Source organism: Seriola lalandi, unplaced genomic scaffold (genome assembly GCF_002814215.2).
Source record: "Seriola lalandi dorsalis isolate HSWRI2012SDOR001 ecotype SW California unplaced genomic scaffold, Sedor1 jcf7180002054561, whole genome shotgun sequence".
Taxonomy (NCBI): domain Eukaryota; kingdom Metazoa; phylum Chordata; class Actinopteri; order Carangiformes; family Carangidae; genus Seriola; species Seriola lalandi.
This window is the reverse complement of record NW_019525114.1, coordinates 125,163-139,827: the sequence shown is the minus strand read 5'-3', so window position 1 is coordinate 139,827 and position 14,665 is coordinate 125,163. Positions and strand designations below refer to the sequence as shown.

Here is a 14,665-nt window from a genome sequence, read left to right as displayed (position 1 = left end):
CCATGAACACACAGACCAGTTTCGTTTCCTGTCTTCTACTAACTTTATTCTTATTCACTCCTAACGTCTCGTCCAGCACATCAGATTCACTTTTATACTCGTTGTACCACCTCCAAAAACTGAGGGTTTTAATTTGAAGGTTCTAAACGGAAGCGCAGTGCGTTCCAGTGTGTGTGCGTGTACGTGTGTACGTGTGTACGTGTGTGTGTGTGTGTGTGTGTTTGTGGTGAAGGCGCCACGTCGGCAGAACCACCAGGGTGAAAAGAGACCTGCGTAGCTCTGCCTGTAACTGTGAGTGAGCAGAAGTTAGAAAGCTGTACATTAATGCGATAAAGACGTGAAAACCGAGCAGAAAAGGCCGCTAACAGTCAGAGCAGCGGGTTTCACCGAGAGAGAATTTATTTAAATTAGAGCAGAGTTTGGCTCGGAGGCTGAAACAGAAGCTACTCCAGGCTCAAGTTTCTCTGCCAGGTGTGTTTGTGAGAGAAACACAGGGAACAATGGTGAAGGTAAGGACTCATCAGCATCTTTTTTTTTTTTTTTTTAAACAATAAAATGTGTGAAAATGTGGTTCACAAACTGCGTGTGAGTGATTGGATTTCAACATTAGGCAAGTTGCATGACTGCAGTTTTGTAACAGTCGGCTGTGTGAGTGATGATGTGGAATTTGAATATAAAAACAGGTCATTTTACCAGTAGTGTCCCCTTTAATAGATGTGGCCTCTTCGCTTTCCTTGAAAAATAAGTGTCATTTTCTGTCCAGCATCATTAAAGGGAGGCGTCACAGCTTCCTGCAAATGTTTCTCAAACTCTGATCCAGCAGTGCCAAAATTTAATGTAAAAAAATCCAACATTTTTATTAGATTTGACTTCCAGCTCGAACAGTGGTAACATTTATCAGAAACACAGATAACCTTCTGCAGTAGCTCTTAACCTTGGGACTGGGCCCCTTTTTGTGGGTCACAAGAAAAAAATGGGGGGTAGGGTGATTCATTTCAAAGCAAAATAACATCTCTGTGTTTGCATTACATGTGTGAAATATGGTCTAAATACAAGGCATTTTAGAATCAAAGAGCCGTGGTTTAGTTGCAGTATTCACCACTCTGTAGCTTCTCACTGACTTGTGATAAGAGGGAGGCATCTTGTAATTTGAAGGGTCACAGGTCAAATAGGTTAAATACAATGACCTACAGCTTGTCCACCAGTGCATTGGATCTCCTTCTGGTGCTGCAGCCACCTGTTGGGTCTTTCTTATACTAAATCAAATTGTATTTTACAAGCAAAATATAAAAAATAAGAGAAAAAAGAAAAGGCACACAAATTGATAAATGCACAAAACAAAAAGAACCAATGTTAAATAAATTGCCTCAGTAAGGTTGAGATGAATAAGGGGCCCCAGATTTTAATACGTGTGCCAGATAATTATATATTCAGGTCTAACCCAGAGTCGGCTAGAGAGCCAGAAAATTGTATCTGTACTTCAGTTAAAATGGCTTCATACTTTTGCACAGAATGACAGGGTGTGAAAGAGATTTCCCTTCCTATTTATATTTTTGTGTACTTATAAAATCTGAATATGACCTTGATGATAATGGATTCAACCCAGTCTGGCTTGAGACTTCCTGCCAGAATTTTGTGACAAGAGCACAAATGGGGAGAGAGGCCACAAGTCTGTTTTTTACATGTAGGACATAATTAAAAGGGCTTTGCATTCAACTTACTGCACACAGAGGTATATAGTTCTGTTATAGCCAGCTTTTCTAAGAAGGGTTAAAAAACACTTTATACAATTTAGAGCTAAAAAAACAAATCAGCCAGGCTGGTATCAGCTTACTGTATATTTATTGGTATTGTGTTAGAGCTGAAACAATGAGTTGATTAATCACTTAACCCATCAACTGAAAATTAATCAGCAATGATGTAATTTTTATCATCAAAATTCAACTGTTTTCTTTTCCAGCCAAATATCCAAAAATTCAAAATTCAGTGGTTCCAGCTCCTCAAATGTAAACATGTGCTGGTTTTTATCAGCCACTCAACTGAATATCTTTGGGTTTTGTTCTGTTTTTAGGACAAAATATATAGATCCATATCAAGATATCTTGTATTTACTACTGGCCGATATAACTTAATTGGATTTAAAATTTTCAAAGATACTAAAGTGATATACGGTACATTTAGGCTGAGTATCATTTTAGTATATAGGCAATAAAGCTGAAAAAATGACTTCCGAAAAATATCATTGTCATATAAGTAGGACCGGGTGTTAAACGACCTGACGCAAGTACAGATGCGATACCTGAGTTTGAGTACCAATAACAGAATGATGCTTAATTAAAAGTATTTAAAGTTTTAAAAGTTCTAAATAAAATATAGTATAAAATTTGCAAAAAAAATAATTGAAATCTGGAGTGATCTGATCAGAGAATAAGCCAACAATTAATAAATGTGACTGGATAGTTGATGCTAGATAGTCACTGCTACACACGGAGTATTAATATTCAGAGTAAAGAAAGTCTGGGATTTTCCTGTGTTTTCCAGAACGTGAACAACGTTAATGTGGAGCCCCAGCCGGGGACCAGCGTGGCCTTGGACGAAGCTGAACCCGCCTACAGCCAGTCTGCAGAGGGTATGTAGCGAGTCCCCCCCCTGGGCTGCATCTAAACGCTGAAACATCAGCAGGGAATATGGTGCAATCTGTGCTTGCATGTTGCCCGCCGCTATTTCAGTAACTGTTGGTTTGTCAGGGGAATATGTTTGTTTGTGTAAAAGTGGCTGCAGCTTCAACCTGCTATTTGTGTCCCAACACTGAGACGCTTTGCACCAGTTTAACCCGCCGTGCTGCTCTCAGTCAACATCACTGTTGTTATTGGATGAAGCGTGATTCTGTCCAGCATTCCCATCAGGTCGAATGACTGTTTACTCACCAGGTGACTTGTACAGATCAGAGCCCTTCAGGGCAGTTCTTAAGAAATCACAGATGTAGCGCCTACGACACCCAATACCAATACCAAGAGTTTCGGCTCATCCTTCCTCTAGCACCACCAGCAGGTGAAAGTTTTCACTTATCCATTCAAATATTTCAGCTCTAGTGACCCTGACTTTTCATCTAATGTCATGAGGTCAAATATTTAATTAGTCCAGCCCTGTGGTTTATGACCAAACACCTGCAAAACCGATGACATTCCCATCAGCCTCAGTGGTACTTTTCTTCTCATGGTAATTATACGTAACAAATTTGAACTAATATTAAGTTAATCTTAGCATACTAAGATGGTGTGTATGATGAACATCATACCTGATTAACATAAGCATGTTAGCATGATGGCATTTAGCTCAAAGCTCTGTTGTGCCTAAGTACAGCCTCACAGTCACCTGCATGACTTGGGACTTTTAGTCTTGTTAAACTTAGCACAATTCACACCTGAATTTCACAGCCTCAGCAATTAGCCGGGGGAAACCTGGTCTTTAGGGTTTGGGTTGGGTCGGGTGCTATTTTTCTAAAAGCTCTACCATGACTTCACACCAGGTGTGAGACATTGGCGGCACATGGGAGCCACTATTGTTCAGACTACACTGAGTAGGAGCTGCGCTACAGTGTCACTGTCCTCAGAAGCAGCTGACCTCTCAGCATCACAGACAACACACGGACAAACTGTGTTCACTGAACTGACAAATATCAGAAATTCAATGGATAAGTCTGCTGATATTCTATATTTGTATTTGTATGTCAGTAAATCCCACGTGCAGACCAAAACCAACAACAAATTGATCAACTGACAAGGATAGTATACATGTCCAAATCCTGATAGATCTTATTCCTCTGTGCCATAGAGCTCCATTATTGTCCAAAAACAATTAAAAACACATCAGTGATACACACTGTTGCACTGGTTGACGTGTTCCCTTATTACCATGAACAGATGGTAGTTTATTTTGATTTAGTCCAACATACACTGTCCTGCTGCTGTAAATACTCACTAGAACAACAAATGTCTCTTAATACATGGCTGAAAATAGTCCCCAACAAATCCACTATTTCCTCCTGCTTTAGTAATGTCTACTAGAGTGACAGTGACCAGCTGTTTCAGGAAATATCTAACCCCCTTTTTTGAATAAAAGTGTATGTTTGTGAGATATTTTTAAAAGATTTACATCCTCAGTAAGAACTACTGGGCTCGGGACTGACTGCCACAGACAGGGAAGGGAAGTCAGAAAGTATTGAGAGATGGACTAACACATCGCTGAAATAGGTGTTTTTATGAGATGTTTGGTCAATAAGAAAAATGTAGAATATCACATTAAACATTAAAGTGGGCTCCATTATGATTATACAGGAAGAAAACAGGATAGATTTCATCTCCACACCCTTGTAGAAGTAGTTAGTTGGCCGATACGAAGCAACAAGGTTCTCCCTACATGTCGTTACATGTCTGCAGGTTATTTCATCTCTTAGACGTCGTCCAGCAGTGCAGGGATTCATGTACGAGTAGCGCTGAAACAATTAATTGATGAGTCGATCGTCATAATGAATCAGCAATTATTTGGATAATTGATTAATTGTCTTTGTCTTAGTTGCAGCTGTGTGTGTGATAGTGGAAAACTCATGCGTGTGTCTGGTTTGTTTACAGACTCTAGTAAGGACCATGTGGCGGCGCCCCCCGGCATGATGTGGCGGGTGACTGGCGGCCTCTTCAACGTCACCAAAGGCGTCGTTGGCGCCGCGGTGGGTGGAGTGGCCTGGGTGGGCGGCAAGAGCCTGGAGATCACCAAGTCCGCCGTGACCACAGTTCCCTCGATGGGCGTGGGGCTGGTGAAGGGTGGGGTGTCTGCCGTGGCCGGCGGCGTCTCCACGGTGGGTTCGACGGTAGCCAATAAAGTCCCGTTCACAGCCAAGAGGAAAGACAAGGCTGAGTGAAGACGGGGAGGAGACGGATGGTGAAGATGATGATGATAATGATGTTGATTGATGATGGTCTTGCCCCGCCCTGAGCCAACAGATAGAGGCCGCCAGCTGATCTCTGTCTGCCAATCAGACTCCACAGTGCCTTCAGACGCCTTTTCTCGGTCTTGAACATAACAGTCTTGTCACCATGCCGAGATCTAGACTCTGCTGCAAATACGACATTCAGTACCTAAAAGTTACCATGGCAACCCAGAATTACCAGCAAGAAATGCTGAGTCATCTAAATGCTTCATACAATCCTTGCCTGACCTGGAGTGCGGTTTGTACGTCTATCACATGGACCGGGATCCACTTCAGCACGTGGTGAACTTCTTGATGCTGTTGAATATTTTTATCTGTTTACAATCCAGACTGACACTCTATCTTTTTCTTCCCTCTTTCCAGTCTACACACATTTGGTGAAATGTTTTCTGAATTATGATGCTGATTTTTTTTTTTTTTTTTTTTAAGTCTTATTTTGAGAAGGTATTGAAGTAATGTTGAAATCTGTGCGACAAGAATAGTGTGTGTTGTGAAAAAATAAAATATTTCAACGTTGAAACTGAGGGAGCGGCAGAGTTGTTCAGTCTGCATCCTTCACTGTGTCTGACCTTTAACCTTTGGAAAGAGCCCCGTGTGGTGTTTTTACCCAGCAGCCTCGGATCTGCATGTAGGAACACTTCTCTGAATGCATGTCTGAAGACTGTAATCACATGTACATCAACACTGGGCTGAGGTCATTCCCACAGCTGTATTATTGTTGAAATGTTTCGCATCACTACGTCTGAAATGTTAAAATGCTGCATCGGACAAGTTGACTCTTTTTTTCTTTCTTTTTTTTTTTTTTAAAGTTTAAGGCGCAAACCTTCGGCAGCATTTGCTTCATTGATGGTTGTGTGTGAGGGAAAGTGCCCAATGTTGTCTAGGGTGGTGAGTCAGTAAAGGTTGAACTTTACCTTTTCATCAGAAGTTGAACACTGTACTGTAGTGCAGGCAACATTCGTGAACGTTTATGCAATTATATCAGCATTTCAATGCAACGTTTGGAGTGAGTGGGAGCAGTTGCTGATAAAACTTAACTATGTGAATGTCTTGTATGTGTTTTTTTTTTTTTTTTTTCAATATATCAATAAAGTAGTTTGGAAGGTTAAGTATATCTCACATTCAAACTGGAATCTGTTCTGCTGTCAGTGTCTGTTTCTGTGTGTGTGTCATTACGAATGCTGTAAATTTAAAGTTCTTGTGAACAGATTATTACACATTGTGAGAATCTTTGATCCTTCCTCTTAAAATATTTTCAAAGCAGATTTTTATTAGTTCAAGAGATGGCAGTGTCAAAGTCCACCACTTTGGTCCAGACTGAAATATCTCAACAACTATTGCCATAAAATTTTGTAAACATTTCTTTATTAACATTTATACTCCAGATGATGAATCCCATTGATCTCCTGACTTTTCCTTTAGTGCCACCATGGTGTGTCTGGGGTTTTGACTGAAATGCTGCAAATGATATATTAAAAAATACATTTAAAAATGCCAGGGGGCAAGATAAATAAATAGGAAGAGACTTAAATGAAAACATTAAAATGGGAGCCCAGTTTCACATAAGAAGAAGAAGAAGAAGAATAAAAATAAAAATAAAAATAAAAATAAAACCTTTGTTCTGATGAGAGGGAAAAATAAAATCAGACGTTAGTGTCAGTGTCAGTTAGCTCGGTGTGACACTGGAGGGCAGTAACACCCAACCGGACCGTTTAAGGTGCCTGAAAATAGAACACGAAGAAGAAAAAGGCACCAAACCCGGAATCTGAGCTGCAGTTGGCAGTGTCCACATGTGCCCTGAGACCGTACACGCGATATCTAATGCTAGTAAAGGAATATAAAAGACGTATAACAACGAAATGAAAACTGGACACACCCTATAGCCAGTGAAAGGTAAGAAATCTTACTAGCATATGGTACATAGTTAAAAACAGACACCAACATGTGATTCCGGATGCAGTGAAGAGTTTAGCTAACAGTTTTATAAAAATGTAGTTTCATAGAAACTTCGACCCTATGTGTAAAGTAGCTCAAACATTTTCAGTGTATTTGACTTAAGAAGCTCTATTGAACATTATATTTAGCAAACTACTTCTGAAATAAGAAAGTACTTGAATGCTAAGAAGTAAACGACAGCTAGGTGGTAGCCTTAGCTTTTTACTATGTTGGTTGTATTGGGTTAAACAGCAGGTAAACATTTGCTGTTTTATGACATAGATCTCCAATGTAATGACAGTGTGGAAGGAGAAACTGACCACAGTCAAAACATGGCGCATGATCTCTGAGTCTGTAACAAATGACGCATTTAATATAAAGCACAGTTTCTGTATTTGTATAAAATATTAACACCTGTATAACACGGTAAACAGGAGAGTTACTCCTTTAACAGCATAGTAACACCTATTAGTCATAAATATAATTATAATACCTCTACTTGTTTTGCATGACAGGTTATAAGTTTTTCTATGGTGCTATAATAACTCAGTGACAGTTCACTGTCAGTGGATGGGAAACTATCACTTGTTGATAAGATTTGTGTGATTTGTAAATGGTTGTTTGCTCCAAGTAAACAAGGTGCCATCAAGTTCAAACCTTTTGGCTTGTGACAGTAAACAGTGTCTAGTTGTGGCTGAGGGATTTCTGTGAGTTGTGTGTCCCCTTTAAACTTCTCACATCTTTTCATTTAAATAACTGTTTAAGGCAGAAAGAGGTAAAAAATATCCAATATTTTACAAAAATGAAAGAATTGGAAAAAAGTTTTAAAAATAAAGTAATATAAATTTGAATAGAACTTGTTTTTTCTTTTTTTTGCTGCCCAATTAATCACATCACAACCCCTCCTCTTTGTCACAACCCCTCAGATTTGTCTAATGACTCTTTTCGGAGAGGCCTGACCCCTTAGGTTGGGAACCACTGGACTTCAATACCAAACCTCATACAAAGTAGTTAAAACTAGTTTCACTTTGAGCAGCTACAACAGTAAAATACAGCTTATACATTTATACTTAAGTATTAAAAAATCTAATGATGTAATATCCGTGTCTCTTCTAACCATCTTTCCACTTAATGAGCACTTTCACTTGTGGTATTTCAAGAGCATTTGTTGCGCTGGTAGTAAGTATATCAGTCGTATGTTGCATTGTTTTGTGACCTGATCGTTGTTTGAGGTGTTGTTGCTGTTTATCAGACACAGTTGAAAGATGCTGAGTGACTCTGAGGCTGCTGAGCTGGTCTCCTTCCTGACCCTTGGTACACGTGCTGATGTCAAAGGTCAGGTCACGGAGTACATCCTGGGACTGTCTGGACACAGGTAGGATAATGAAATAACATTGTGTATCTCATAATTATTAAAGGTGTAAAGGTTGTGCTTACAAATGCTAAATGTTTTTAAAGGTATTGGTATAAGTATAAAAACTGTTTTTTAGAGGTTACTTTTGACGACAGATCAGCAAAATAAACAAGCAATAAAGATTTTCTTTAGCTTTTTTGCAATATAGTGCTATTATTACTATTCTGTTTTACCTGACACGATTTAAATTGTGCTGTTTTGAGGTTTATTGCACAGTATCTGTGGCTTTGATGTACTTTTATTGTTGGATACAAGTGTAAATATTTGTTGTTAAATGTATTTTCTTTGAATATGGACCCTAGGAATAATAGTTGTTTGGGTCCAAATAAACAATAAATCACTGTGATTAGTCTCGCTCACGTTTGATCCGACTCATGAAGTAGCAAAACTACATCACTCTCTCTTTTTGTGTGTGTATGTGTTTGTTTTCAGGGATGGCTGCCGCTTCCTCCACTCTAAACCTGACTTACTTGTTGCCCTGTTTACGTTGACCTCTGACCCCTCTGTTGCCATAGTGAAGGACTGTTACCACATCCTCATCAACCTGTCAGCTGATGAGACTCTACACCAGGTGAGGTTTAAATGAACTCGTAGTGATAAATTATTGATTATTAGTGACTGATATGTGAGTGTCTCCTGTGAATAACGAATGTTTGACATTTGACAAATAGAACAAAACAACACAGATGATTCAGTGTTGATTTCTAACAAACATGTTACAGGTGTGTGTTCTTGGTTGTGTCTCACCCAGGTTTTGGTGGCAGATGTTAAAGTTCTTCCAGTGTTGTTAAAGAACCTTATGGATCCAGAGTACCTGTTCTCTGATCAGATCTGTACCATCCTGACCAACCTGTCCCGCCATGAGAAGACCTGCAAGACTGTGTTAAAGGTGGGTCGCAGTGATGGATCTAGATATTTGACCTTGTATAAACAGGTTTTAGCTGGGTGCCATGGGAAGGCAGTGACTGGACCCCACATGAAAACACATTCTGTTTCTGCAGGAAGGAAGGAAAGTAGGAAAGAATCCCAAACGGAAATTGCAGTGTTGCAGTAGCAACTTCATATAAATCAGAAAAACAAGGATGTAGGTAACAAACAACACAACTAAAGTCTAAATTCTATACAGTAAGTGAATAGACTACATAAAGTAGAGAAATGAATAGAAAAAATTTAGAAGAAAGACTTAAGATAGACCCATAGATATACCATGTGCTGAATATAGTAAGTAGCAGTTCAAAATTCTCCACAGTGTTCCCATGTTCACTCGCTGCTCTCTCCACGCCACCACTCACTCTAAAAGCCTAATACAACTTGACTCTACCATTTGTCAGTGAGCTCCTGATCCACAAAACCTCTGAGGTGATTAGATCAAGGGCTCCTGCTTGTGCCCTCCTCAAAGTTCTGGATGGCAAGAGTTAAAATGTCACTTTACTGTTTCAGGTCCTCCAGGAGGAGGTGGGTCTGGCCCAGCTGGTGGAGATCTTCTGTACTGAAGGTTACAACAAGAGGGCGAAGCTCCACTACCTGGGTCCTCTGCTGTCCAACCTGACACAGCTGCCTGAGGCCAGAAACTACATGATGGATAAGGACAGGTGAGCTGATGGTCAGACAGAGCTTTAACACTCCACAAATTCCCTTTTTCACATTTCCCACCTCCGGCGCTTCCTTACAGCGTCAGTGAGAATTGAGACAGAGACTGAGGAGAGATAGAATAAATATAAGCTGATATGAGCTCTTGTTTCTCATTTGCATTCGCCATGCTGACCGCACTCACTATGTGAACCTTACATCAATGGGCCGCAGCTGCGGGCCTCCCAATCAAGATTTTCTGGCCCCCATCCTGATCCAAATCCTTAAATTTGGGGCATCTGCAGATACTGATATATATAGATACTGTATCCCATCCAATACTTATATTATATAAACAATTAAATATGCTTCTGGCACATTCAGGACAGATCCACTCGTCATTACACCTCTAATGTGTGTGTGTGTGTGTGTGTGTGTGTGTGTGTGTGTGTGTGTGTGTGTGTGTGTGTGTGTGTGTGTTGCAGGTGTGTAGTCCAGAGGTTGTTGTCCTTCACTCAGTACCAGGCATCAGCGGTGAGGAGGGGAGGAGTCATTGGCACTCTGCGCAACTGTTGCTTTGACTACGGTGAGACACACACATGGGTTTTCAACCTGCATCATGTTGTGTTCACTCTGATCAACCTGCACCAGCATCTTGGAGGAGAAAATGCAATCAGCCGATCACAGTTCTTGCAGTCTCCACTTGGTAACCCCAATGTGTTGTTGCAATTTTGAGGAGGCACATGTCGTCTGTGGTGTAACTTTAGCTGCCAACACACATAGCCTCTTAACACAGAATTAAATCCAGCTTCATTTGATGTTTCATCATCTGGTTATCTGATATCACATTAAGACTAAATAGACTAGCCACATAATAAAATGGCATAAATGCACTGTAAGATGCTTATGTAAGCTTTACACCTCCCAAGAGAGGTGGCCTCTACAGGGTCTGTCCACTGTGAGAACAGCAGCTGAAGTGAAATGACACCTTTGACTGAGACCTTAAAACATAGTAATTACACAACTTGAGAAACTTGAGAGATGCCACACAAGGTATTCAGCAATGTCTTTGTAAAACGTAACAGTACGTCCAGTCACCTGATCCTGACCTCACCTCACTCTGTCCAGTGCATCATGAGTGGTTGCTGAGTGACGCTGTGGACATCCTGCCCTTCCTCCTGCTGCCGCTGGCCGGTCCAGAGGAGCTGTCGGAGGAAGAAAATGACGGTCAGAATGTGTTTCTAATAGTAAACTGTTTCACACAGGGTGCGATGCACTGTATTCATGAAGTGTCTCGACCATGTTGTCAGTGTTGAACTTACTCTGCAACTGTACTGACACTTTGCACAACAGAAATGAGGAAACTTACTTACAGTTTAACAAGTTGTCAACTGTCTTTCTGAATGAGTAAATTTAAAGGGGCACTAATTCTAAATTTCGTTCTCATTCAGTCATTGAGCCATTTCGTAAAACAAGGAGGGGAGGGAGATTTCTATTCTCTCCAAATAACCTTTTCAGCTGTAACAATACAAAATATTAAAGCCCACTGGGTCTCAAATGGCAGTTTGAGGAAGGTTTTCAGAACCCAGCAACCCAAAACAGCAAGTACACAGTTTGACCATTCTGGCTTTAATATGTTTCTGCTCAGAGTCCACCTGCCATGGACACAAGTCTCAATACAAACCTACTCAGATTCTTTTCCAAACAAAATGTTTTTAGTTTATCTCGGCCACAGTTCCCATGTTTCTGACTCTTAACAGAAGTTGATGTGATGTTCAGGTCTGCCTGTGGATCTTCAGTACCTCCCCGAGGACAAGAAGAGAGATGAAGACCCCGACATCAGAAAGATGCTGGTGGAAACACTCTTACTGGTACAAACTCAAACTCAAAGACTAACAACAAACACACGTAAATAGACCCATGTTTTCCTGCTGAGCTCTTCACTGTTTGTCACTCGTGTAGCTGACAGCCACCAAGACCGGCCGGCAGACGCTGAAAGACAAGAACGTTTATCCGATCATGCGAGAGTTTCACCGCTGGGAGAAGGACGTCTATGTTGCAGCAGCCTGTGAGAAACTGGTCCAGGTAGGAGGGATCTACCCACCAAGCTAATGTACAAAGGTTTTAAGTTGCATGAAGACTTCAGAGTCTTCCATAACACTGAGCTGAACATCTGGGTTTTTAACTGTTACATCAGACAAAACAAGACATTTGAATCTATCACCCTGCACACGTTTTTATTTCTAAAAAGTTATCGACCTGTGATTGATTGAAAAGGTAACTGACATATTAATCAATAATGAACATAATCGTTAGTTGCAGTCCTAGTCACACAACACAACACAATAGGCCTTTTTCACAAAAGTCATTTTGACATGTTGAAGCAGGAAAAGCACACGTGTAAATAATGTAATGAATGAAGGCTGTATTTGATTGAATGTATTTGAACATTATAACCTTCATGTAGCTGGAGTTTATTGCAGGTCTGTTGTATAAGACTGTATTAGCTTTAAACAGGGGCACCTAATGAAGTGGAGGCTGGATACTTACGTCATGTGCGGTAGTCTGATACTGATCTGTCCTCTTTGCTTCCGTCGCCTCCCTCCAGGTGCTGATCGGTGATGAGCCGGAGCAGGGGATGGAGAACCTGATGGAGGTGGAGATTCCTGAGGACGTGGAGGTGAAACTGAAGGAAGCCGACGCCAAAGAGCAGGAGGAGCTGGAGAAGGAGCAGGAGAAGAGACAGGAGGAGGAGGAGGAAGAGGAAGAGAAGAAGAACAGTGATGCAGAGCGGACAGACAGAGAACAGGAGAGTGGACTGATTCAGTAAAACCTGTTTTAAACCCGTAACATCTCAGGCTCCATCAAGACGTCTGTTTAAGTCGCTGTCTGTCATTCAGACAGTTAAATGTTCATCACAGCTTCGTTCAGACCTGACAAGACATTAACAGAAAGAGGCACAATCCTCTGAGATGACTGTCAGCTGCTCTACAGAGGGAGCTGAGCTGAAAAGAAAACGTAAGTAATGATTTAAGAGAAGAAGAGTGTTTCCTGTTTTGTTACAGGCTGCACCAGTGATGAATTTCAAAACATATTTTTTGCTGTTGAAGCTTTAATTAATGACCATTGAGATCTTTTCTTAATGTCTGACAGTGAGGATGCATATGTTAAGGTGGGACACACTCACACCACAAGGAAAGAAAATAGACTTTTATACACTGATCTGATGAAAAACCTTAATTAAACACGGCTCACTCAGTGTTTCACGTTTATTAAACTGATTTTATTTTCTTTGTGCGTTTAAAAAATGAAGATTGACTAATTTATAATTCAAAGTATTGCAAAAATGTACACCTTCATTACTTAGATCACTACAGAACAGGGTGGAGTCTGGCCTCCTGAGGACCGAGTGTCTTCACTGTGAGATCTCACCTTCTGGTTTTTAGGGTTGAGTTGCTCCTTAACACCCGGTTTTCTTTTATTCCCACTTTAAGAAGCTGCAACTACTTTGTCTGACAGAATCATAAATTGTATATTGTGTATCATGACGTTCCAGCTTTTCATTGAAGCTATGAGATGTTTACTCTGAGTGAAATATTCCAACCACAGACAGAAATATAAATAATCTACATGTCTGCTGCATTTGTGTGATCATTTCATCAACAGAGGAGTTCAGGTTTTTATAAAAAAGTATGTTTTTATCTTCTCTGGTCTCACGCAAACGGTACTGAAAACCTCTCACTGATTCCTGGTTTAAATGACACTGATTGACCAGAGGGGGGCGTCGGAGCATTTACAGTTTCTGTCACTTCTCACTGACGTTGATCTGAAACCGGTCACTGTTCTTCTGCTCCCCTCTCCGCAGACGTTCATCTTTACCTTGAAAAAAACATCCCATTTAAGACTCATTTCACTGTACGACCCGGTTGAAAAGCTTAAAGCTGAATCATTTTAATTTAAGTTCAAATTATGTTGCAACTTTGTATTTTGTAGTTATGTCTTTATTAGTTACTCTTCTGATGTATTCATATAATTCATTCAAACTGTCAGTATGGAGATAACTGCAGTGAACCTGAACGTTTACATGAAATGAATTGAGACCAGATCAGACGAGAAACTAAAACTAAAGCTGCCCTCGGCTCTGTGTGTGTGTCCTCGGTTCTTATGCCTTTGTGAGGGCCGGTTTGACTTTAAACCATTTAGACTGAGGATGTTTTTGACCAGTAAAGTCTCGTTTTCTTAGGTAAATGAGAAGACTTTTGAAAAGCGAGGACATTTCTGAAAAGTTTAAACCTTTTTTGAGAGAGAAGTTTTAAAATAGACCTCTTTTGAAAGTGAGGACATTTTGTCTGGTCCTCACTTCTTCAAAGGCTTGAGTGATGGTTCAGATGTGGTTTTAGGTTTAAAGGTAGATGCAGGTTCAGTTTTTTGTTTTTGTGTGTGTCAGCAGATTAGCAGTATTGTAGCTGGTAGAGAAGAGGTGGAGGAGCAGAGGAGTTGCTGATATACTTTCTGTATCATTTAAAAAGGAATAGGGGCATTACAAGTACAGAAGTTGAACAGTGTGTACCTGTGCGGCTGCTGACCAGGTGTGTGTCTTTATCAGCGTCTTTGTGAGTTTTTCCACCTCAGCACAAGGTCAGAGCCAAACAGTGGATCTACAATTGATGTCACTTACACAGTGAAGGGAAAAGGACCTTAAACTCTGCAGGTTGAAATAATTTGGTTCGTCTAAAGTTCAGAGTTACTTATATTTTATG

At 40.5% G+C, this 14,665-nt stretch overlaps 2 protein-coding genes across 2 annotated transcripts; both read left to right on the top strand.

Annotated features, from left to right (window-relative positions):
- Positions 1 to 224: 224 nt before the first annotated feature.
- LOC111662288 (transmembrane protein 263) lies at positions 225 to 6,101 on the top strand. The gene is made up of 3 exons (XM_023416096.2): positions 225 to 509; positions 2,542 to 2,629; positions 4,632 to 6,101. The coding sequence occupies exons 1-3, from the start codon at positions 501 to 503 to the stop codon at positions 4,916 to 4,918; spliced, it is 384 nt and encodes a 127-aa protein (XP_023271864.1). The 5' UTR covers positions 225 to 500; the 3' UTR covers positions 4,919 to 6,101.
- A 620-nt stretch (positions 6,102 to 6,721) lies between these two features.
- On the top strand, positions 6,722 to 13,540 carry hgh1 (HGH1 cochaperone). The gene is made up of 10 exons (XM_023416218.2): positions 6,722 to 6,880; positions 8,175 to 8,297; positions 8,769 to 8,907; positions 9,088 to 9,225; positions 9,777 to 9,928; positions 10,391 to 10,491; positions 11,034 to 11,132; positions 11,685 to 11,776; positions 11,868 to 11,990; positions 12,514 to 13,540. The coding sequence occupies exons 2-10, from the start codon at positions 8,188 to 8,190 to the stop codon at positions 12,733 to 12,735; spliced, it is 1,176 nt and encodes a 391-aa protein (XP_023271986.1). The 5' UTR covers positions 6,722 to 6,880; positions 8,175 to 8,187; the 3' UTR covers positions 12,736 to 13,540.
- The last annotated feature ends 1,125 nt before the right edge of the window (positions 13,541 to 14,665 follow it).

Bases quoted from the DNA above. Each gene is read 5' to 3' on its own strand.
- hgh1 (XM_023416218.2), top strand. From the start codon at position 8,188: ATGCTGAGTGACTCTGAGGCTGCTGAGCTGGTCTCCTTCCTGACCCTT. The intron at 8,908-9,087 runs GTGAGGTTTAAA...TGTCTCACCCAG, and splicing joins CTGATGAGACTCTACACCAG to GTTTTGGTGGCAGATGTTAA. The intron at 11,777-11,867 runs GTACAAACTCAA...TCACTCGTGTAG, and splicing joins TGGTGGAAACACTCTTACTG to CTGACAGCCACCAAGACCGG.
- LOC111662288 (XM_023416096.2), top strand. The intron at 2,630-4,631 runs GTATGTAGCGAG...GTTTGTTTACAG, and splicing joins CTACAGCCAGTCTGCAGAGG to ACTCTAGTAAGGACCATGTG.